Source organism: Pezoporus flaviventris, unplaced genomic scaffold (genome assembly GCF_033815535.1).
Source record: "Pezoporus flaviventris isolate CSIRO_AGI_PZ_B2104156 unplaced genomic scaffold, CSIRO_AGI_Pfla_v1 ptg000070l, whole genome shotgun sequence".
NCBI classification, from domain to species: Eukaryota; Metazoa; Chordata; class Aves; order Psittaciformes; family Psittacidae; genus Pezoporus; species Pezoporus flaviventris.
The window spans coordinates 2,714,534-2,739,080 of NW_026892618.1; the positions used below are offsets into that span (position 1 = coordinate 2,714,534).

A 24,547-nucleotide genomic window follows, 5' to 3' on the forward strand; every position below is an offset into this window, starting at 1 on the left:
CCAAAGGGCATCAAGTACAATTTATACTTAAATACCTCTGGCCCTAAGGGAACCTTTGGCACTGGGAGGGTAATGAAGCTGTAGATTTCATGAATCACTGAGTGGTTTGGATCGGAAGGAACCTTAAGATCACCCAGTTTCAAGCCCCTACCATGGGCAAGGACACCTTCCACTAAACCAGGTTGCTCAAAGCTTCATCCAGCCTGGCCTTGAACACTGCCAGGGATGGGGCAGCCACAACTTCTCTGGGCAACCCATTCCAGTGCCTCACCCCCCTAACAGGGAAGAACTTCTTCCCAATGTGTAATCTAAATCTACCCTCTGTCAATTTAAAGCCTTTCTCCCTTGTCCTATTACTATATGCTGTTGTAAAAAGTCCTCTCCACATTTCTTGTAGCCTCTTTAGGTACTGGAAGCTGCTCTAAGGTCTCCCTGGATCCTTCTCTGCTCCAGGCTGAACAAGCCCAACTTCCTCTGCTTGTCTCCATAGTAGAGGTGCTCCAGGCTTTGGAGCATCTTCATGGCCTTCTCTGGACTTGAAGAGGTCCATGTCTTTATGTTGGGGGCCCCAGAGCTGAATGCAGAACTGCAGGGGTGTCTCATCAGCACAGAGGGGGAGAATCACGTCCCTTGATCTGCTGGTCACGCTTCTTTTGATGTGGCTCAGCACATGGTTGGCTTTCCAGGCTGCAAGCAGGTCATGTTGAGCTTCTCATCAACCAGCACCCCCAAGTCCTCAGGGCTGCTCTCAGTCCACTCTCTGCCTAGCCTGTACTTGTGCTTGCCAGAATCTTCCCTCCGTATCAAATTGGAGCTCCCTTCTGGGTTGTTAGTAAGATCCCTTGGTTTTTGATTTACAGATTGGCAACACCCAATGTCATATTCTGGCATGCTGGCAGTGAGTCACTCTGCATTTGCACCTCATTAGAGGACTTGTAAAACACACAGCAGTTCCAGGGAATGTTGTACTTGCCAGGCACTTGTTTCTGAGGGTACACCTATAGCAGTCTACTGTGTATATCTTTGTCAGACCAGCTGTCATGGAAGGAATTTTTAACTGATTCTGTGTGCACTGGGAATACAAATATGTGTATTTTGGACATTCTTAGAAACCACTAGTAAGGTGTGATACTACTACACTGAGGCATAACTGGCAAAGCAAAGTTGTGGTCCACTTTGTCTCCACTGCTGCTATTCTCTTTCTATGCCTTCCCTCTTTCTGCAATCCACTCAAACCACAAACATGCTAAAGAACAAGAAGCCCACTTCTATTTCCTGGAAACATTCCATCACCTTTCAGGGCTGATTATGATGGTTTCCATTATTTAGACTCAAGATTGCTTCTCCTCTGGGGATAGGCAAGATCACCATTAGTGGGGTAGAGTAGGATATGGAGGCTACTTTCAAAATTTCATGAAGAAATCAGCATTCTTTCTCAGTGACAAAGAAAATGTCAGCACACCATGGTGTGGATAATGGAGCCAGGGAAGGGAAGTATGTTCCTTGGACAGTTTTTTTGTCAAGATGAAAATCTGTTGAGGATTGAGGACATAAGCCGTGTTTGACCAGGTGACTCAGTCCTGCTCAAGGTGCTGGTCTTTGAGTAAGGACTTGCACAGCATGTAACAGCTGCTCACCAATGCAGAGTATACTCCAGCGCTCAGTCTACAAATACCCTTCCAAGTAAGTCTTATTGTTTGTTTGCAGGTTTTTTTTTTTGTTATTATTATTATTTTGCTCAATGTGCAGAACAGCCAATAAATTACAAGTACTGCCTTTTCCCTGATGGAGGTGGATCAGCTTATCCCTTGCTTCTACTGTTACCTCAATTTGCTATAATACCTTTCTCCCACAGCCTACATGCTCCTCTAAGATTGCCTCTAACAGCACCTGCTTACCTCCCTCAGGTTTATAAGCATGTGCTAAATGCTTTTCTCCCATCTTGTCTAGAACTCATGTCTGAGCAATCAGCTGAACTTGCAGTCTGCAACAGGAATCTGTCTAGTATGCACATTCACATAGCTGAATTGCAAAATATGGCCTTAGGATAGAGGCGCTGCTTGAGACTAGGTAGGACCAGTGCAGTGTGGTTTTAAACACTATCAAGGCTGATACACTTCTTACTGCCTGAATGGAGGCCGTGTGCACAAGATGGCTCTGGGCAGCTAGCAACTTTTTGATATCCCAGCTCAGGGACAGACAGATACCACCTCCTGAAATCGGAGGCCAGCATAAGACAGAAGAACCAGCCTCCTTGTGATGTTACTTGCCTGTGCTTCCCAAAGACGCGCTTTGGGTCTCAGGTTGCTACAGTGGCAGGCGCTAGCTGCCTTTGCATGTCATTGCCTGGGGAGGCAGCAGCGCAGCTGGGAGAAGTATGGGACAATAAATAGCATACTTTTTTAGGATCATGCCAGACACATGAATCTTCAGGATGACCTTGTTTTTCTGATGTTAATTGTTCCAATTAACTGGCAAGATTGCACGTCTCCTTCTTGGCAACTCTTCCTCCTTGTGAGGCCAGTGGCTGCAGGCTGGGATGGCAATCCTCATGCAGTCAGATGGGATCTGGCAAGTGTTTCTGGAGGAGATCACGCTGTACGGAGCAACCTACAATTACACGGGCAACGTTTTCCTGAAATGTAAACTTCACTTGTAAGGGAGGTCTCGTAATAGGCGTTCTTGATCCCAAGTGATTGTGAAGGAGGGTGATTGCTGGATGGAATAGGCAACAATTTATGCTTCTACAGGTTCAGATGTTTCAATTCTGGTCTCCATGTTACTTGGATATATGCATTATAGATAGATTTTTGGACACCTATCCTATACTTCGATCAGGTTCCCAACCTGTGATAGCATCAGTCTAGAGTAAGGAGGTTGCTGGCCTGCTGTTGGCAAATGTCCATGCTCTGAAAATGAAAGTAAATTGTTCGGGTATTCAGCTGCCTGTCAGGATAACTAGTGACTGACCCCTGGTGATCAACAAGGTGCTGCAGGCGCAGGGCATGACTTTGAATTGAAGTGCTGAGGGCCCAGCATGGGGATAGCACACGGAATGCGCTTCAGCAGAAGGCTGTTCTCACCAACTGGCCAGAATCAAGGCGGTAATGGGTCTCATCACCCTGAACAACTTCTCCGCCGGCCAGAAAGAACTGGGGATTGTTAGCTTCTGTGGGAGATGGTGAACCTCTTGTACCTTAGGCCCTGAGGATGAGGCAGGTTTGAGGCTGAAGGGCTGAAGCTAGATTTTCATGCAAAGCTTTGAACTTCATAGAATCATAGAATACCAGGTTGGAAGGAACCTCAAGGACTGTCTGGTCCAACCTTTTTAGGCAAAGCATCACCTAGACTAGATGTTGCAGCACCCTGTCCAGCCAAATCTTAAAAGTGTCCAACGTTGGGAATCCACCATTCACTGGAGAGATTATTCCAATATCTTACTGTCCTTCTGAAAAATTTTCCTCTTGTGTCCAGTTGGAATCTCCCTAGGAGTAACTTGTGCCCATCACCTTTCGTCTTCTATGCAACTCCTTGTAAATAGGGTGACTCTGTCTTCTTTGTAGCCACCTTGACTGTTTAGACAGATAGATAGATACCTCAAACAATGGCCCTGTTTTTAACAGAATGCTAGAGCAGACAATCTCCAGGGGTCCCTTCCAACCTCGACTTTCTAAACTGAATGACAGGATTACAGAAATAGGGTCTAAATTTTTTTTTCCATATATGGATAACTGAAGTCTTAAGTGTCTATGAAGAGTAAGGGAGAAGGGAATACAGCCTTGTGAGATTTGATGATCTCTCAGGAAGAGTGTTGTGATGCCAAGCTTCGAAGATCTTGTTATGGATCATCTTACTGCTGCTGAGCTGAGTTCTGTACAGCCACAAAGCTGTCTTTGTGCTGTTTTGTGAGGGGCACTGTCAGGGACTTTGCACCTTTAGTATGGGGCTGGCCATAGGGGGCCTGGAGTGGCTCCTGTAGGACCTCTGCAGCATCCTGGCCAGCGTTCCAGCAAATGTGTACTTCAGCAAGAGGGTTCATCTCTGCCGTTGCTGAGCTTCGTGCCTGTGAAATACGACAGTGCCTCAAGGTGGAGTCTGAGGAGGGAGCTCTGACACGAGGTCACTGGGTGCAACCATACTCAGCACAGCATCCTTCAGGCACTCTAGGCTTTTGAGGTATGGATTACCAGTGTGTTACACGTTTCCTGGTTGTATTTCTATTATTGTTTCCTATTCTGAGAAGATTCATGAGTTCAGGTCTATGATCTGAACATGCTGCTTTCAAAAGCAATTTAAACCTGTAAGCTTTTTGTTCTGTGGCTCTGTTCCTGGCTGTAGGGAAGAGGAAAAGATGGTTTTAACTAAATCTTTTTTTCAGAGCTCTTGGAACCCACTTGTTGAGCAAAACCAGGTCTACTTCCCAAGCATAACAACGCGCCGTTACCTCTCTTGAGGGGAAGGTGCTTGGTTCCCCTTCCCCACAGCCCTGGGAGCGGGAGGTGCTGTCCCTGTGGTGCTCTCCCGCGGGTTTTCTCCCCGGACCCGCAGCTCCCTCCCCACCGGACAGCGCGGGGGGCGCGGTGGTGCTCCCGCCCGCTCCCGGACCCGCCTCACACGGCTCTCCCGCCCGCCGCCAGCCGTTGGAGCTGACGCAGGAGGGCCGCTCGTCTCCAGGGCAACCGGGAGACGGCGAAGCGTCGCCCCCTCGCGCCACGCCGGCGACCGCAGGCCGCGCCCCGCCGGGCTGAAGGGGCGCGCGCGTGGCGTGGCGTGGCCGCCTCCCGGGCGGAGCGAGGCGGAGCGGAGAGGAGAGGAGCGTCCCGGCAGTGCGAGCGAGCGGCAGCGGCTCCGGTTCGCAGCCCTCCCGCCTCGCCACCACCTGCAGCCATGTGCGAACCCAGCAAGCAGGACATTGCCGCCATCTTCAAGCGGCTCCGCTCCGTCCCCACCAACAAGGTAGGGGCGCCCGGAGAGGGGGGAGGAGGTGGGGAGTCCGCAGCGGCCGCCCTCCGCCGTTGTGACACGTCGCACTGCCGACGGCCCGTCACGCCCCGCCCGGACCCCGGCGACCCGGCCCTGCTGCTCACCGGCGAGGGACCCGATGAGAGGAGAGAAGGGCCGGGCAAGGCAGCGGCACCGGGGTCGGCCGGCCTGGAGGTGGGGGAAGCCTTTTCGCCGTCGGCCTGGCAGCGGTGCTGTCAGGCGGGTGCCTGCTGGGCGTCCTGGGCTCAGCTCTTAACTAGGGAAGTGCAGCTCCTCCGGCTGCCAGGTGTCTAGGGATTGCTGGAGGGAGAGTCAGCTCAGCTGAAAATAAAGAGGAAGTTCCAAAATAGTGACAACTTAGAGTGGTGAGCATCGGTTTCTACCCACCCTCTCCCCCCCCCCCCCCCCCTTTTTTTAATCAAAAAAGTTCTTCCCTGTGAGGATGGTGAGGCCCTGGCACAGGTTGCCCAGAGAAGCTGTGGCTGTCTCATCCCTGGCAGTGCTCAAGGCCAAGTTGGACGGGGCTTGAAGCAACCTGGTCTAGTGGAAGGTGTCCCTGCCCATGGCCGGGGTTGGGGATGGTCTGGGAACTGGATGATCTCTATTATTGTTTCCTATTCTGAGAAGATTCATGGAACTGGATGATCTCTAAGGTCCCTTCTGACCCAAACCGTTTCATGATTCTGTGAAGTAAATAAAGCCTGCTGTGGCACTGCCATTTCTGTGGTGATAAAGGTTCCATGTTTTCTTGCTACATTGGCCTCATCCAGAGCCAGGTTTAATTTGTTAGAGTTGTAAAGCCCTGTTTGGTTTTTAGTATCCATTACCCATGAAGATGTGCAGTGGCTAGCTGTGAAGTGAGACAGGTGCCTTAGGCTGCAAGGTGACCCAGCAGAAGTGTTGGAAAGTGGGACTACCTGCAGGAGTTATGTGCTCCTGTGCTGCTTTTTTTGGTGACATCTGCTCCACTGTGTTGGCTTTAGGGCATACACTGTGAACATACCTGAAAAATACACTAAGAAACTTTGGATTAGCATTATGAAGGAACACTGTGGTTTTGTTTTCTGGGAATATATATCTGGAGGTCTGCCTTTGGTTCAAAACTGACATCCACTCTTTGAACACCAATTATTAAGACTGTACAGGCCATGGACACACATCTGGTTTCTCAGAAAGCAAAGCTCAGAGAAGAACGCTCACCAGTTGGTTTCTGACACAAGTATTTCTAAAACCTGCCTTTGCAATGGAGTAGAAAGTTCATCAAAGAAAGGTCCTAGTCCTAACAGAGATTCAAATAGAATATCTTTTACAAGCTTCTGAAATTAACTGGCACTGCATTTAAGAGGGTAAGTAGTTCTGTAATACTATTCTGATACTTCTTCTGAATTGAGATCACAAGAGCATCAGAAAGTATTGCCCACAGCTGGTGAGAGGGGAAAGCCTAAGGATGGAGTGCCTTGAACTGTTCCCCTGTATTGAACTCATTGTTACCATACTAGACTTAATAAGGTGGATGTGGTACCTGTGGTTGCTCAGGCGTATCTGTCTTGCCTTGCAGTCGAGCCTAGTGCTACGTGGAAATGTTAGTGCTGATGTTGACAAAGCAGTGTTAGCACAGTGTGTGCTGCCATTCACACTGGGTCAGTTTGAAAGAAGGAGCTCAGGCGCAGAAACCTCATTACACTGCAGTAAAGCCCAGTCTCACTGACCTGTAAAGACAGAGTGGGAGACAAACAGCTTGGATCTTACAACTCCCCCATGCCCATGTATCTAACCAGTCTTAAGTAAAAGTTGCTGACATCAGTTTATCCTCTTGTGTTTGAGCACATCTTGTTTTGTTTCCTTTCTCTTGTGTTCTTACACAGTCTGCCCCTTTATTTATAGGGCTTTTCTGCTGGAAAAGATAGACATGGGGAAATGCAAATACTGGAAAGGTTCTGTATTGAAAGCTTAATAATTTGCTTAGCTGTGGTATTTATGTATACAGTTTGGGAAGAGGTGGTGTCTGTTCTGTGCGGCATCTGGGCTTTCTGGCTGCCTGCTATGAGCAGGCATCCACATTTACACTGTGCTAGTGCTCTGCAGTGGTTCTTAGTGCACATGAGTTTAGGAAGGTAATTCTCATTTAAATAAATGTACAGTTTAATTTGTGGGTTATAGTGTGTTTAAACTGATATTTGAATAATTGTCTTGAAATTAATGTATCTGTAATTTCATGTTAGTTTCCTTTACTTTGTATAACATGAGAAATAGCTTCTTTTTCAGTTCTTGGTGTGTCTTTGGGTATTACTTAATACAGAGCTGCCTGATAGCAATTAACAAACATGTTAAAATTATTAAATAGGGTGTATTTTGTACATATGCAAGTGTTCATAGTCCTTAAGCTACCAGGTATTGTTAACTGGAGTGCTTGTAAAGCCCACCTGGTTTTGAAGACTTGCATACTGAGGCTCTATAGTCACTTTTAATCTAGTCTTTCATTCTCTCTAGCTCTTTCTTTTGTTGATGATAGTATTCATGTCCTTGCTTGGACACCTAGATCAAGGATCTGAACTGGCTGAAGACTAGGTATGGCTGTTGTGGTGGTGGTTTATCAGCTCTCAGTTTTGTTATTACCGTATGTATTGTGGTGTGGTTTGCGTGTCTGTTGTAGGGTGAAAGGTTTTTTGCATCAGCATGAAGTGTAGTATATCATGCGTCACATCAGTCATTTTAAGACCACAACACTTTCTAAATGGGCAGTCCTGTCTTCTAAGGGCAAACACTTCTGTTCCCTCTCGTACATTGGCATTATTGGTCATGTGGCTGTGCTGTGAGTTGGACCTACCTTTGCTCGAAGTCAAAGCAGTGCAGTACAGTATGATCAACAAGTGTGACTCTTTACTGCTGATGCAAGAGAAGGAAAGCATATCTGGGTACGGTGGCTGATTACTATGGGAGTAGCTGCTTGGATTTAGATCACCTTTGACCAAGTGTGAAACTGACTCGTGAGTTTAGTGTTGTGGCCTGGCATGCTTGGACTGACAAGCACAAGCAAATGCAGAGTTACCCTGTGGCAGCAGCCCCGCTACATGGGAGGTTAGAAGTGTCTGTGTAGACATTGAAAATGTCTAACCATGACCTCAGGGATAAGTGGGTTTGCTTGCTGAACCTGCTCACGTCTTTAGAGTGCCAAAACTAACATTTCTATAGGCTAAAGTTTATTACATTTCCATGTCCAATAGCAATACATATTATATATTTATTTATTAACATAGGCATCTTGTGCAAGGTGGATGTTGTAGGATTTAATGATTACTTGCTGAGGGCTATACCAAAACCTTTGTGTTTGCTCTTGTGCAAATATCTCAATTAGGGCTTTTGCTGGTTTGGTTTTTTGTTTTTGTTTTTCCAAAGTGACTGTTACACCTTTACTGCCCTGAATGCTTTAACACAAAATAAGCAAAAAGATTGCAAGTGTATTTTAAACGTACTAGATTACTTAAGTGTATCCTTCAAATAGATTTTCTATATAATTATTTTCATATTTTAGTTGCACCTAAATCAGTACAGAAAATACACTTTATCTGTTTTTAAAATGGAAACAATTTCATAGAGTGGCTCTGAAATGGGTTTTGATTTTTTTTTTTCTTAATTCTTGTTAAAATTGATGTGGTAGCAATCACTTTAAAAATTGAGAAAATTAAGCAAAATGAGTCTAAATGTTAATGAAACCTGCTTCTGTTTCTGTTGCATAATGTGTTGGAAATGGCAGTTCTTACATTACTTTCCACAAGACAATTAGATGTTCCTGCTTGCATCACAGTCCTAAAAGCTGCAGGTTTTATTAATATGAAAAATTTTCACAAGTATCTGGTAAATAGCTGATAGAGAATCCTGCATGAGTGAAGATCTTGAGCTGTCCTGCTTTGTGGCAGCTAGCTTCCAAGGTGATGCAATGGACTTTTAAGATGTTGAAACTAGGAAGTGCTTATAATTGTACCAGGGAGGGAAGCAGAATCCTTAGGGATGTTTGTAACTGAACTTTTTAAACCTGTGTGTTTTTTAACCACCCACTGATACTCAAGATTCTCATTTCCCATTTGTATGTCAGGGAATTTCAACAAGACTTAAGACTCTAAGTCTGCTTTGCTCTCCTGCACTAGAAGCGAGACCAGGGCTGTTTGGTTAGCTTCAGTTTCAAGCAGAATCTTCTGTTTCATTGTCCCCATCCTCCTTTTGGCCTTGTAAGAGAAGTCAATTTAAAAGGAAGATTGAAGCTTGTTTTTTGTTTTAAGGGAACTACTTCAAAGAATGGAGAGAATTGGGAAAAAGACAGTGAGTTCTGACTGCAAAGGCTGTGTGTTTTCTGAGAATTTGGCATGCATGAAGTGTTACTCATTCTTCTTTTCTCCATAACTCCCTTATATCATTCTTCCACCTGTGCTTGTTTCGGGGATCCCTCTAACTCCTCCTTTCATCAGTTGTTCTGTGTAGCTTTTATGTTATTTCTTCTTTCTGCTGTAAGTCAGTGAATGACTCCATTTCCACATACAGTAGTGGGATACATAAATGACTTAATGAATGTTACATCTCTGTTGAGAGAGGAAGAGGGGACTCACAGAGTCAGAAACTCTGACTCCTTGCTTTCTGTTTGTATAACTGGTTATTAGTTATAACTGAAGCCCAGACTCATGGTGTCTCTGTGTTAGAAGATCTAATGCTGAGATCTGCTGGTGAACTTTGCTTGTGCCTGATAAATTTGGACTGTACAAGCTAAATAGATCCACACTAAAACAAGCAGTTTAGCCTGAAACTGCTCCTGGGCATGGACTTGAAATTAATTTGGGTGGATGATGTGTGAGCTGACCTGAGTGCAGTCTCAGGGCTTTTTTGACTGGATATGTACAAAAAAAGAGAGACAAAAGTCTCTAGTTGTATGGATGGATTTTCTAACATGGAGACTTCTTAGTGTTTTAATATTTGCAAATTTTTCAACCTGACAGAGGTGCTAAAAGCACTGTGGCTGCATGTGTAGGGCACTCCATATGTCCCCAGCAGCTGGCTTGGAATAAACTTTATGTTTTCTTTCTGTGTGTAGCTAGAACTTCCCTTGCTATCTGGGGATATGTTACATTTATAGAGGACGTTAAAGGATAAAGTTGAAGAGGGGAACTTCATCAGTTTGTGTGTAAAAGCTTGTCTCTCTGTGGAGCTATTTCTTAGTAGAGCCCAGTGACTGTAACTATAGATGGATGCTTTTACTCTTAGAAGTATTTCTCTGCAGCATTTATAAATACCATCAAAAAAGCATTGACCAGATGATTCATACAGGAATAGAGGTGTGCACATAGCATTAACTAGGAATAGCTGTTTCTGTTTAAATTTGTGTTCTTCCTTGTATTTGAAAGAACAGTTTGCATGAGATAAATTTTTTGTTCTTGTTTTCCTTGGTCAAAGAAGCACAAAATGCAGAGCAGCTGGAACAGGACTTGAAAGTTGTGGTCTGCAGACCTGCAAGGCATATGAGATGTAGACACACACGTTTTGTATTTCTAAGTGTTAGGAGCCTTTTGTGGTGGCAGAGAATAAGAAAGTCATGGGTTTGTCTATACAGAAGTTGTGGACATGTTTGCTTTTTAACCAGTTAATGATGGACAGTCAAAAGGTTGATACAGCAATACATCATGCAAATCGTCATATCTGGCAGAGGGAGCTCAGCTACACAGTGCACAGAGTGGATGCTTTCTTCACAGAGCTGGGTTTCAGTCTCTTGCTCTAAGGATCAAGGATTCTATATATGAAAGTAGATTATCATGTCATTAGTTCTGCTGATAGCTGCAGTTGCATGTATGTTCTGAGGGAAGAGGAGGCCCAGTCCTATGTCATGAAGAGAGCCTGCCCTTGGGGAAGTATTTCTTAAACACTTTTGTATTTCAGTAGTGCTGGAAATACTGCATTAAACAGGTATGTGAACTAGTCTGACGTGGGTTCTCCGGCCCGGTTTCTCAACCTGTGGTCCCCGTCTAAGCTACTTGTAGTTGAAAAACGGGAGGGCATGTAGTCCTGTCTAGTTAGGGCCCTGACACACAGGTGTGGGCAGATTGTGTAACTCCTCTTTATATTGCGAAATTAGGATAATATAAAGTCATCATGTCAACAAATGCTGTAAAATGAGTTAATTAAGTTTGATCACTGAAATGATGTTAGCATGACCTGTAATACAACTGTAACACATGGTTATGCTCAAGTCCTGTTACTGATCTTTATTTCTTTAAGGTATGTTTTGACTGCGGAGCAAAGAACCCTAGCTGGGCAAGCATAACATATGGAGTTTTTCTCTGTATTGATTGTTCAGGGACCCATCGATCACTTGGTGTTCATTTGAGTTTCATTCGGTAAGTAGCTTATATATTTTTATAGTAAACATCTTTTAATGTTTCTGTTTGTTCAGATACCTGCTCAGAGGGGAAAACCCATTCTTTGAGCTACCGATTCAGACCTTTTTAGTGTTTGTATTGGCTTTGATATATCTGACATCTGCTTGGGAATTAGATAAATAGGTAGGGTTCACAGAAGTTTTACCATGCACCCATTCCCATTACCTGCTTGTGTTAGTAGTGCGCATTTGTTGGCAGGTCTGTTTCTACAGTGAAGATAACAAAAATGAAGAGCAATGAGAGCATGCTGAAGTATTTTATCATTCCTTCAAATCAAGACCGAGGCAGATACTAATTTATCGTCATCAGCTGTGTTACAGTGTATTGATCATAAAAATAATCTGACCCCCAGCAAGCCAGGTCAGAGAGCTGAGTAGCACTTTGCCAACTTTACTTCCTGAAACAGTTCATGGTGGTGTCACCTGAGTGCTAGTACTGGGGTAGTGTAAAGGGCTAACCCTTTTAGCAGCTGTTTACCTCACTTAATCAGTTGGTACAGTAAATCTGCACCCTGAGCTTGTCACATTTCAGCGAGTATCCTAACTGATGGCCTGTGGGCCTTTTTGGCCTCATAAATAATTACATATTTGAAATGTAATGAATGTTCTGCTTGAAGTGCATGAGAGCAATGCATCCAGGAGTGGATTGCAGGTAAAAGTAGCTGTTTTCCATCAACTAAAATTTTCCTTCTGCTGCCTTTTCGCTGTATACAAGTGTTACAAAAGGCCTCTCAGGAGTCCATTCCTAACGATCACAGTGTTAATTCTCCTCATAGTCACTCATTTTTGTTGTGATATGACATTCAAATTGTTACTTTGTCCATTACATGTAATTGTGATTTGCTTTTGACAGAGTTCAAATGTTACCCTGAAAATGTATCTTACTGGTGCTTTCTAAAGGGGAAGGCCTGACAGAGGGTACTTTTTTTTCCTCAGACTTTTAGAGTTGGTAAAACTGTGTCAGTTCTACATGGCTTTATTAACTTCTCTTGCACATTGTGTATTGTCACAGATTTATTTTTTTAATAGATGCATGTTTTCACTTTTTTTTAAAAAAAGGGGGGAGAGAAACACTTTACAAATGAAAAAGGTAGAGAGATTTTAAATGGCTTGGGAGATAACATTAAAAACGTTTCCTTCCTTTTAGATCTACAGAACTGGATTCCAATTGGTCTTGGTTTCAGCTGAGATGCATGCAAGTTGGAGGAAATGCAAATGCTGTATGTATTCCTGAGAATTTGCTTTGCACATTGGAGCTTGTTAGGCTTGGAAGCTATGTCTCTTCTGGCTCGTATCTTGGGGGTATTTTTATTTTCCCAGTCCATTTCTCCTCTTCTTTTTTTTTATTATTTTTTTTATTTTAAAAATTCTTTTGATTGCTGATTTCATCCTCCATACTTGCAACTTTTCCTTCTTGGTATAATCTGCAAATGTTTTATTTTTTCTTACAAATCATTAATAAAAATCACTGTACTTTAGCAGGGAAACATTGGCAGCTGCTGAAAGATGGATTACCAACAGCTTGTAAACCTACCTTATGGTCATCTTTCTGTGGCTTTGTTTCCTTACATGGTTTATGAAAATATCATGCCAAAAATCATGTAATTCTGAAAAGTCACACTGAAGTTAAGATCTGACTTACTCTGGAGGTACAACTGAAGCCAAGATAAGATATGCTATACTGACATATACATGTATGTTATAGAGGAAATAGCAGTGTTTTGGTGTGGCCCATTTCATATTGGCTGTTATTTCAGTTTGATTTTTTATGTACTTACAGTTAAGTTTGTTATATGTTTGTAAATTGAAGTTATGTTGACAGGTACATTGTTCTCAATCTCATTTTCATAGGAGGATGTCTTCCTTTGTCAACTCTTCTGGAATATTGCCTGTTTTCCCGTATTTTTTCAAAGATTAACCACCAATAACTGAGATTACTTCCCTAAATTGACCCACCCATTGCGGAAACATGCAACTTTCCTAAGAAATTTCTACTTTTCTTCTAATTCCCTGAAAGTTTCCCCTTATCTTTCTTTATTTATGCTTTGTCCATGATGTTTCTTGAAGAAACTTCATCTAAACTTGCTTTCCATAGGCTTTTTTCTTAACAATTTTCTTAACAATCTGTTTTCCTTTCTAACAGTTTAATACTCTGCTATTTTTTTTCCTATTTCCATAAAAAAAAAGAAAAAGATGAATTTAGGATCATAATTACCTCCCACATTTGCGTTTTCCAGTGAAACCTTTTTCTTTGTATTAGGCATTCAGGTTTCTGTCTCTGGTTTACAGATCTGAACGGTTGCATCGTGTCTTCTCCCTCTTCTGCCTACTCTTAAGTTACATCTTTCTATATTAATACTGCTGTTATATGAATTTACTCATTGAGTTTCTGTTATGCCACTTAGTACATAAATCCCACACTTTCAACAAATCAGAAGAGGGAGATTTTGCATGAAAAATATTTTCTATTTTAGGCTAAGGCTTAAAAGCTTTGGTTAAACTATATAAACTTAGCAATACAAAGAGTTTAAGGTAGTTGGAAAGAAGATGGCAAAGTTTGAAAAGTACTTCTGTTAATCTTAGAAAGCTTATTACCAGAACAACAATAGTAAACCTTTAATTTTATGAGGTTTTGTCTTTCTGCTTGGATGTCAGTGTTTCTTATGATATATTTTAACAAGGGGTGTAATATACCTACAGCCACCCCTCACATACCTCAAATTCACAATGGCCCGTTTTGGATACCTAGGAAGATTAATACCTGAGACTTTAAAGACCAGTTTAGTAAAATGTTTGGACATTTTAAAAAAGTAAAATTAACATTTTTCTTCTAATTGCACAAAAAAAATCCCTTTTTGTCCCAAACTAAATGGAAAATTCTATTTTTACTAACTGATATTTAGAAGCACTGTCAGATTAACACTAATAATTTGTATTCTGTAATTGCCTCAAGATGCCTTATACTGGAGAGCAGCAGTGCTGTGCTTCATAGCTATGTATCAATTTGCTGGTAAATCTGAAGTGTTCGTAGTTGCTTTTGTTTTCAGAATAAATCTCTACAATGATTGGAATTGGGGCTTACCAAAAAAAAAAAGCTCTAAATACAAAGTTCATAGGTGCATGTTTAACCAAGCCAAGTGCAAGGTCCTGCACCTGGGTTGGAGCAATCCCAGGCACAGGTACAGGTTGGGCGGAGAAGAGATTCAGAGCAGCCCTGTGGAGAAGGACGTGGGGGTGTTGGTAGATGAGAAACTAAGCATGAGCCGGCTTAAGTGTGCACTTGCAGCCCAGAAAGCCAACCGTATCCTGGGCTGTATCAAAAGGAGCGTGACCAGCAGGTCAAAGGAGGTGATCCTGCCCCTCTACTCTGCTCTCGTGAGACCTCACTTGGAGTACTGTGTGCAGTTCTGGTGTCCTCAACATAAAAAGGACATGGAAGTGTTGGAACAAGTCCAGAGGAGGGCCACAAAGATGATAAAGGGGCTGGAACACCTCCCATATGAAGACGGGCTGAGAAAGTTGGGGCTGTTCAGCCTGGAGAAGAGAAGGCTGCGTGGAGACCTCATAGCAGCCTTCCAGTATCTGAAGGGGGCCTGTAAGGATGCTGGGGAGGGACTTTTCATTAGGGACTGTAGTGATAGGACAAGGGGTAATGGGTTAAAACTTAAACATGTGAAGTTCAGGTCAGATATAAGGAAGAAGTTCTTTCCTGTTAGGTTGGTGAGGCACTGGAATGGGTTGCCCAAGGAAGTTGTGAATGCTCCATCCCTGGTGGTGTTCAAGGCCGGGTTGGACAGAGCCTTGCGTGACATGGTTTAGTGTGAGGTGTCCCTGCCCGTGGCAGGGGGGTTTGAACTAGATGATATTTTCCTTTCCAACCCTCCCTATTCTATGATTCTCTGTATTTAAATCAAAAATGCACCATCTTTTTGGCATATGTGATGTTTACAGCTGTTTCTGTTGGAATCACAGAAGTTGACTGGCATTTTTCTCTCTCCTTCACGGCTGTTGCTTAATTTTTATACAAAGTCAGGTACTTGTATACTACTAGGTTTATGCTTTGCAGTTCCAGCATATGAGGCCATAACCCTAGGTTATCTAGACTTGCCGATCCTATCAGAAACTTGTTTATTAGGTTTTATGGTAACATAAAACAGTCTGTTCTGTTCTTCTCTGCAGGAATATATGATTCTAGATATTGAGAAAATTGTTATTTGTTTGTGGTTTTTTTTAATCTTTCAAAGAGTTTGTGAAACTCTGATGTAAATGTATCGATTTGCTTTTAGTTTAAGAGCATAAATTGAAATAGATTTTTTCATTTATATAGGTATATTTTCATATAAATACACAAACATATAAATACATATGGGTACATAAAATGTGCATTTGCACGCTTTTCTTTTGAAGGAAGACAGTTTTTATACAGTCATTTTGATGCTATTGAACATACATTGTAGAGATGAAGCCAGGCAATGCCTTTTAGAATATCAGGAATGTCCTTTGAAGCACAGGTATTGGTAATCAGTTCCCTCTTCCTTTCTACACTTAATTTCACAAATAGGATTTTTTTTTTTTTTATATGATGGCAAACTTGCATTGTAGATGCTTTTGAAGCATCCCACTAATGTATTTGATTTTTCTATATGTTGTTTATATGTAAAGAGGTTGCCAGAATGGAGTTCTCTTTGCATTCTGGAGATCTACATAGACTTCATAATTGAAAAGGTTGGATTTAGGTAGAGAAACAGTATATTTTGCTGCACTGCAGTATATTTTTATACGAAATGGCATTAATTTTTAAGCCTGTTTCTCATGGCATTTTCTGTGTTCTGCTTCACAGTCTGCTTTTTTCCATCAACACGGATGCACAACAAATGATACCAATGCAAAGTACAACAGTCGTGTTGCTCAGCTTTACAAGGAGAAGATTAAATCTCTTGCAACACAGGCAACAAGAAAGCACGGTACTGATGTGAGTAGTGTGTGTCCTGTGCCTGTAAGATTTCTGAAAATCTTTATCTTCTCTCCCCTGAAGTAATTTTAAGTTTTCAATTAGCAATGCAAAATACTATCTGTCTTTGGGAGGTACTGATACACATTACAGTGAATAGGCAAGCTGGGGAGTAAACTGTTTGTAGCATACCTTTTTTTGTCTGGAAAAAGAATATTGAGATAGAGCTCAATTTGAGAATTCAGGATCATTTACATCTAATTCAGAACATTAACATTTGCAGTAACTTATGTGGGTTCCAGGCAGAAACTTCAGGTATCCTTCAGTATGGAAACTTCTTTGTTTGCAGGTGTGCTCCAAAATTATTTTAGTGGAATTGCATAACAAAAAAGTTTTTATTTTTGCTTATCAGGAACTGATTTCTTATTGAGAAGTACAGCATGTAAAAATGTCAAAGTGTTGATAGAATTAAGTACAGAATATTTGCAATTTAAGTGGGATGTGATTTGAACAGGTAAGTGTGTGGGTTTGGGTTTTGCCCTACGAAAACAGTATTTGAAAATGTAGCAGGTTATGTATGTCCTGAACTTGCTGTTTTCCATGAAAAATGCTGAAAGAGTTCATGCATGCTATCAAAACTTTGTTAGGTTGCTGACAGGAATACGTTGTTAGCTAAGTATGCAGAATTGGTTTGCTGAAGTGACAAGTTTGACAACAGTTCTCTTCTGCGTACCTAGACAACATGTTTTGATTGTTTATTTCAGCTTGTTAAAGTCCGTGACTGATTCATATGAAGTTGATCAGATGAGTGGGAATTAAAAGAAAAGCATGAAGGCTTGGGGGTTTTTCTGATCTCTGCATCAAATAGCATGAAATTTTATGGATTATAATAATTTTAAGTTACAAATTTACAGACAATAGTTCACATCACTAACTTTAGAGAATATGTCTTCTTACTTACTAAACAGCTTTAGATACAAAACCTGTTCAAGTAAATATGATGCACTGTGTGCATTTAAGTTGATCATAAGTTACCCAAATGACACTTTGAAGAACTGTGTTTATCTTCCTTCAATTATGGATTCCATCGAATTGTTTAATATTAATTATGCTTGGGTTTTTTTAATATACTTTGTAATTATGTAAGGCAAGCTGAAATGATTATGTGCTAAGTTGCTGAAGTAAATTATTCAGATGGTTAGGTGTAGTATCAAGCATCACCTCTTTCACATGGTAGAAAATTTCTTCTCTAATTTAAGGATAGAATTGATTTTTGAATGGTGAGGTAAGCTTGTTACACATTCAGTAAACTTTTTGACAGCGGTCATTATTTTTGGTCATGTATCATGAGAAGTGATTTGCCTATGAGTAAGGTGGGAGTGCAGATCGCAGGTTATAGACCTGTCTTGCACGATGCTAAGAATACCTGTGGCACTGTGGGCCTGTCAACCTATCCTGAGGTCAGGCATTGCTCAAAGCTGTTAGCATCTTGCAAAACTCTGCTTTAACTGTAGCAGAGGTGATGGGACTCTCAGAGTAGGTGGGAAAATTCATCAGAGTACAAGACCACATTGCTACAGTTCTGAAAACTGTTTTCAGTGACTGCTAGTGTTACGTTTTCAGGTTTGGTTTGGTTTGGGCTTTTGTGCTTTGGACAAAACAAGAGTATTAGAAAGAAAATACCTTATATAAGAATATGAAAAAACTTATTATGAAGGTCTAGTGATACTAAATATTGACAGTATTACTGCAACAAAGCTTATATTGAGCATTTTGTTAGGAAGGAAATGAGTAATGTGAAGGAACATATCAAAGATGTGTGAAATTAAAAAAAGGAATGTCATATATTGAAGCTTGAATAAATTTGTAAGGAAAAATTATGTACTAGAAAAAAAAAGGAGTTTTAAGATTAGTGTGTTTGGAAAAAAAGGTACATACATGTAATTTATATGTAAAGTTCTCTCTCTTCCAATTCTAGCTGTGGACAGATGGATGTGGAATGCCACCTGTATCACCTCAAAACAAAGAGGAAGACTTTTTTGCATCCCATGTTTCTCCCAAGGTATAGATTACCTGTATTTCATTCGTATTAGCTTTCTGAATACTGGGTTAACTGTGTGTTTATGATGAAGATTAAATCCTGAAGGAAAATGTTACAGAGAAAGGATAGGTCAGTGAGTTAACATTTATCTGCTTTTCCTTCTGTGGGTCTCAAAATTCTCCCTGAATGTGAACCACTTTCTAAGGTGATAATTTAGAATGACCCAAATAGTAACTAAATGTGGAATGAAACTATACTTTCTGTAGGCATACAATTCCATGTGGACTCATGATTCCCTGATTGGGGGTGCTCTGATTTAAATATACTATGTGATAATTTTGTTTTTTAATCAGTAAAGTTTAACAGTTCTTAAAGCATTTGCTAAACAATTCTTTTTTATTCCTCAAAATTCTTTCATCCTGTTTGAAAATGTTAATTTTCTGAAGGCTGTTGCTCCTGTTGGTTTTCATTTCTTTGATCCTACATCCTTAAGGTGATAGATGCTGGTTTTGTTTCACAGGTTAATGTTCCAGAGACTCTCTTGCGTCTGGTATTTGAAAAATAGATAAAAATTGTCATCTTCAACTTAAAGCAATTAAGTTATTACTACACCTAGTACTCTTAAATGTTGCAACACTATAAAGTGTTCTAGTACAATTGCTTTCTAGTACAATTACAGTCTGTAACACATGAAACACAAGTGTAATCACAAGGAATATTCTGGGATAGAGAAGAATTCAAAGGGCTTGGGTATATCAAATTAGCCCATTGTGGAGACTCTTTTTCCAGTTCATATGCAAGTTAATTTCCTTGTCATGACGTTGTCATTGTGCATGTGCATTATCAGCAAGTAATAAAAATCTATCCAATTTGCTCGTATCTGCACTTGGGTGAAGAACATAGTAAAAATGACATGACATTTTAGTGACTTTCTGGTGTACATGGGATGCTTAAGGAAGAAAAAAAAAATGTAACTTGAAGGAATTATTTTTCCTTTTGTTTATTCAGTTGTGACATTTCAAAATGTAACCTTGTTGTATTTGTGAGGTTTTGAAAATGGTGCTTTTTGAAGGGAAATTCAGCCTTTTTGCTATTTATTTGTTTTATTTTAGGAATTCGTACTGCAGCCAATATTTGAATGTCTTCTAAAAATAAATTTCAGTATCTTTGAAACCGTGAAAAAATGTTTATATTTTACACACTGGGAGTATCGCCGTTTTACTCAGAAATGCTTATTGCAAAGATCCCCCCCCAAAAAAAATCAGTTATCGTGAATTATAGTCTAGTGTCTTCACCAGAAGATCACCTGTCTTCATAGTAGAAAAGAAACTGAGTATTTCTGTTTGCAAAAAGCAGCTTGGAAGAATGCTTGCAGTTGAGTGGGAAAATCATGAATTGAGGCAAGCTAAAGGAAAAGGAGTTTAAGCAGAAAAGTGTTGTATTTTTGTGGTCGAGGACAAGAAGTAGGAACTCCATACAGATGTATGGGTAGAATAAAGTAAATCTTTACAGCAGACTTTTCAGGTAGCTGCAAAGGCAAGAGGTAGAGAAAAGCAGTTTGTTTACCTCAGGGCATGAGATTATTTGGGTATGGACATTTTGACAGAGATGTCGGGAAGTTTTGAGAGTAAGGTTTTTAGGGAAGAATAAGCATGTTCTCAGCATTGAGAACAGTGGCTCAACATTGATGGAAAAGATAATATTAAGTTGATATTATTGTGACGAGGTCACAAACCTGCCTGTTGAGGAGAATGTCTCTGAAGGAAGTGGGAGGACTCACCGGGAAGACTTGGGAGGACTGCTCGTAATCAAAAATTAAGTGTTAGAAAATTGGAAGTGCTAGAGCTTACTGTGGGGAGAAGGGTTGGTGATTATATGTAAATAAGTGATCTAGATTTCCTGTACTGTATTACTGTTATGAATTAAGACAGTTAATAGCCAACATACAATAATTAAACATAAAGCACAATTAAAACGCGTATTATTTTTTTGGATGGTAAACATACTGAAATTGCTAAGAGGAAAATACAGGTGCTCAGGAGTGTTTTGAAACCAGCTCACTTCTAATAAACGTAGGCATTTCTTGTAACTTTAATAACTGCCCTTCTGAGAATACGTTTAAACCTAGAAGCTGTGATCATAAGAATCCAGTATTAACTAGTCAGTGGTGCTTTGGCAGTCTTTGAGCTCAGTGCTCATATTTATTTGATGTATTCTATTTTGTGTACACTTTTGATTATTGTAATTTTTTTCAAGGGAAAGCATGCAGAGCGGGTGTTATCAGAGCCAGTTTGTCTACAGCAGAAAACTCCAGAAAATAGTCCAGACTGCTATGAAGGTACAACTGTTTCTTCATTAACAATAAGATGCATTTTTCTGGTACTCTCTTTATTTAGGCTGGTTTTTACCCTACTTTAATAATAGAATAACCTAGTCATACTAATAATGCAAGAATTTTGGAGAGGAAGGACTTCTTAGAAGGGTTATGCTCAAATGTGTGGGACTGTGCGTTCCTTTAAGAATGTTTAATAGAAATCCAGACTAATATTAGATTCAAAAGACTGTGAGTCATTGGGTGCCTGCTGCTTTTAGTAACTGGTAAAGCTGTGATAGAAATAACACATTATGCTGTATGAATTAAACAGTACCCTGTGTACTGTAAGTTGTATTTTGGTACTGTAAGTATTCTAAAGAGCCTTCTGATGTTCTTACCCCTGTTATTTATTATGTTTTAGGACCAGAACACGGACCAAGTGTTGATTGCCTCAGTACATCACCAAAAGCTGCATTAGGTAATGAGTGTAAGCAGAATAAGGTAGCAACCAGCATATATTCATTTGTACAGAGAATGTATGACTGGGAAGAGACATAGTTTTTTTAATATCCATGTGCACAAGTTGAAACATCAGATTTTGTATCACAACTTTTTTTGTTAAACTGTGCACTACTTCTACGATACAAATTTTAGTCAGTGTTGTTCTGGTTTTATCTATCTTATCTTAGCCAACCTGTTGAGTTTAAATGCTACAGGTATCACACCTAATAAAGGTGACCATTAATGTTTTACACCTCCTGTTAGACTGCTTTAAGTTCTGCGTTTAAAGCACACAGATGCAGTAGAGCATTGTGCTGTGATTAATGGCCTGCTACTTATGCTAAGCCAACACATCTTGTACTGATAGCTCAGTCTTTCTATCTAGATACAGCTTTTTCCCTTTTCAGAAAGCTGAACATGAAAAATACAGACTGGAAAAATCTTATATTTGTAATACAATATCTTCAATGTTCAGAATCTTAATTTACTTAACATACTGTAAGCAAGTAGAAACAAACTGAGGAAAACAGAATAAAATACATCAGTGATTTGTCATATTGGAGATCATCCTGCAGGGGCAGGTTTTCAAGAATAAAGAGTATTGATTCTCAGCAGCACAGGGGTAGTAAAGAAGTGACGCCTGGGACTAACTTAGTACTTCAGGAAGGTATGGTCTTCGTCGCTGTTTGTATATTCACTTGATTTTAGTTTTTGTTGGTTTGGGTTTGGTTTTCTTTTTCACTTCATGTTTTATCTGTATCATTGGTGGACTTAAATGTAGCCAATACCTTTCTAAGCAGGAAGCAATTCATTTTGGAAGTGATAAGGGATCAGGTGGACCTCTAGTCAGATTCAGAATAGCAAGTCCTGCATTCTTGTTTGTTTACTAGCAGGTATTTACAACTGAAGACTGTAATTTTATTCCTGTTGTATATTTGCAAGAGATTCCATGCCCTCAATCAGAGGCAGTTTCTTGGAGATATTCACAGCTCTGTTCCCTGTAACTATCTCAGTCTTGTAGTTTAGAAATTGTAATACTTCAAGGCATTAAAATAAATTCCCGGAGTTTTGGTGATTTAGTTTTGAGGCTGGTATTTTGGAAATCATTTTCTGCAGTTCTGGAATGAATAAAATTGCATGTCAAGTAATGTACATTTAATCCTTGCAGAGAACACCACCTTCATAAAAAAGAAGCCAAATCAAGCTAAGAAGGGGGTAAGTATATAAATAATACATATTTATAACTCTATTCTAATTTCCTGGAAATATTTAGATTGCAATTTGGAAATGAATTGTGTAAGTTAGTACTAAACAATACTTGTGTCAGTAACAACTGATGAAACTAAATGGAATTGAAAACTATTTCTATGGCAAAACAGCCAATGGTCTGTTTGAAAACAGATTATTGTTTACTTGAATTTGTCTAACAGGTTATTGTTCCATGTAGTAGAGTGCTTCAGATCTGTGGGTTGTTTTCTGACCTCAGATATTCGAAGTCTGTTTACATGCATATAGCTCACTGAACTGTACAGGCTTCCATGTACATAACTGGGTGTCATTTTCCTTGTGCTGTCTGGTCCTGAGCAGCAGGTCATATTTTTTCAAAATTGTGTAAAATTAAAATGACAAAGCATATATTAATGTCAAGGTCTGTATCACATTTCTCCTGAGTTCTTTTCACAGCCACTGTCCCTGCAACTCCGCTAATGCCATGTAAATTTCTTCTCATTTGCTGATACTGGGTTGCACAGCTTTTTCAGGCTTTCAGCTAAGTTAATGGGCATTGAGATCTTTTTGTAGCAAATCTTGAAAACAGAGAGAGTTCCAGTAACACCTTTGAGTGGCTAAATATGCATGTGTGACATAATCTGTCAATACAGATTGAGACTTCAGATCTGTATTTCTGGAGGAGTCCTCATCTTGTATCGCACAGCAGTATGGTATTTGGTTGTATGTATAGGCAACTTGCAGCTGCATCAATTCAAGATACTTTCAAGATGATAGTTTACAGACTTATTTCTGGATGGGGTCTTAGCACTTTCTTAGGCATCCGTCTCCCTAAAGAAGGCATGAGGAGAGTTGAGTATCTCAGAATGATGTGTTCAAGGAACCTGAAAAATGAGTAAGCTCAAGATAACTCAGGTAGGAAAAACTACGTTTTTAATGTATGGCTGTTGAGGCCCAAGAAAATAGCCTAATGTTAGGCTATTAGGATGACAACGTGTTACAGAGAGTCACTTCTTTTAAGTATGGGCTGTTCTATGGAAAAAGATTTGAAAGGTTTATTGGAACATACTAATTTAGATTGAAACCCATTCTTTCTTGCTCGCACTAGAGGGCCCTAATAGACAGAAGAAATTTCTTATTCTAAGTGGTATGTGCAGGTGTGTTCCCTTTACAGTAAGAAGAACATGTCTGTGTTCATGGGTGCATGTACAGTTTGTGAACTGTAGTGTCAGAGCCTGTAAAAAAAACCTGTATTTATGTAGGCCAGAACTTTCTATGCGAACACATTAAAGGTTCAAAAGGTTAAGATAAATGTATTGTGAAAATTAATATTGCTGCAGTGTTGGAGATGAGGAATTAAACACATGGGGGCCTAAGAACAGCAGTTTGAGTGCTGTGCCACTGTCTGAATCAGCATCATCATATCTATTTATATTTGTAGTCTTAAGTGGGTTTTAAATCTTCGATAATCAGAATGAAAGAATGTGATGTGTATCCCTGTATTGAAGTGATACAAACTAGGAATAGAATTATTTTAAAGAATGAGTACAAACCTGGAACCTCTCTACTGACATGTTTAAAAAAAGTTTACAATGCTTTGCCACATGTAAAAGCTAATAATGCATACACTTATATACAAAACCTGTGTACTGTTCTACCATAAATCAGTCAATCAGTAATTAATCTTGAGATAACACACTAGCGCTGGACAGGGAGAACTAATTGAAGAATATTTGCCACTTCTGAATGTAAATTCTGAGTTAAGTGTATAAGCACCAAATGGTTCCATTGCAGCAAGTTTTATTATGTTAATCCTATGCAACAAAATTCTTTATTAAGAAACTGAAGTTGTGCTATATATTATTTATTTGAACATGCTATCTTCTGAACAGTTAAAACTATAATAGTTTCATTACCCTGTGATGCTTGACTGCAGAGCTAACGAAATTTGTAAGTTAGTAGGAGCAGCATGTAGGAGAGGATCAAAACATGAAAAAATACTTTCTCTGCTCCAGATTTTAATTGTTGTTTGCATATGCTCCTGAACAGAGTGTAGTGTTTGCTGTTGCTTTCAAAGCTTACTCTTAAGTCAATTGAAGTCATTGTCTCCCT

The 24,547-nt window shown here is 40.2% G+C and overlaps 1 protein-coding gene across 2 annotated transcripts in view; it reads left to right on the forward strand.

Annotated features, from left to right (window-relative positions):
• The first annotated feature begins 4,807 nt into the window (after positions 1 to 4,807).
• ARFGAP3 (ADP ribosylation factor GTPase activating protein 3) overlaps positions 4,808 to 24,547 on the forward strand; it is a 35,321-nt gene continuing 15,581 nt past the window's right edge. The window contains exons 1-8 of one of the 2 annotated variants that reach the window (XM_061472131.1): positions 4,808 to 4,956; positions 11,242 to 11,360; positions 12,549 to 12,621; positions 16,242 to 16,373; positions 18,331 to 18,414; positions 20,650 to 20,731; positions 21,129 to 21,185; positions 22,377 to 22,423. In XM_061472131.1, coding sequence (XP_061328115.1) covers positions 4,888 to 4,956; positions 11,242 to 11,360; positions 12,549 to 12,621; positions 16,242 to 16,373; positions 18,331 to 18,414; positions 20,650 to 20,731; positions 21,129 to 21,185; positions 22,377 to 22,423 — 663 coding nt within the window. In that variant the 5' untranslated portion in view covers positions 4,808 to 4,887. Of the gene's footprint in view, positions 4,957 to 5,206; positions 5,349 to 11,241; positions 11,361 to 12,548; positions 12,622 to 16,241; positions 16,374 to 18,330; positions 18,415 to 20,649; positions 20,732 to 21,128; positions 21,186 to 22,376; positions 22,424 to 24,547 lie in introns of those variants that run through there. The other variant, XM_061472132.1, reaches the window with a different exon arrangement.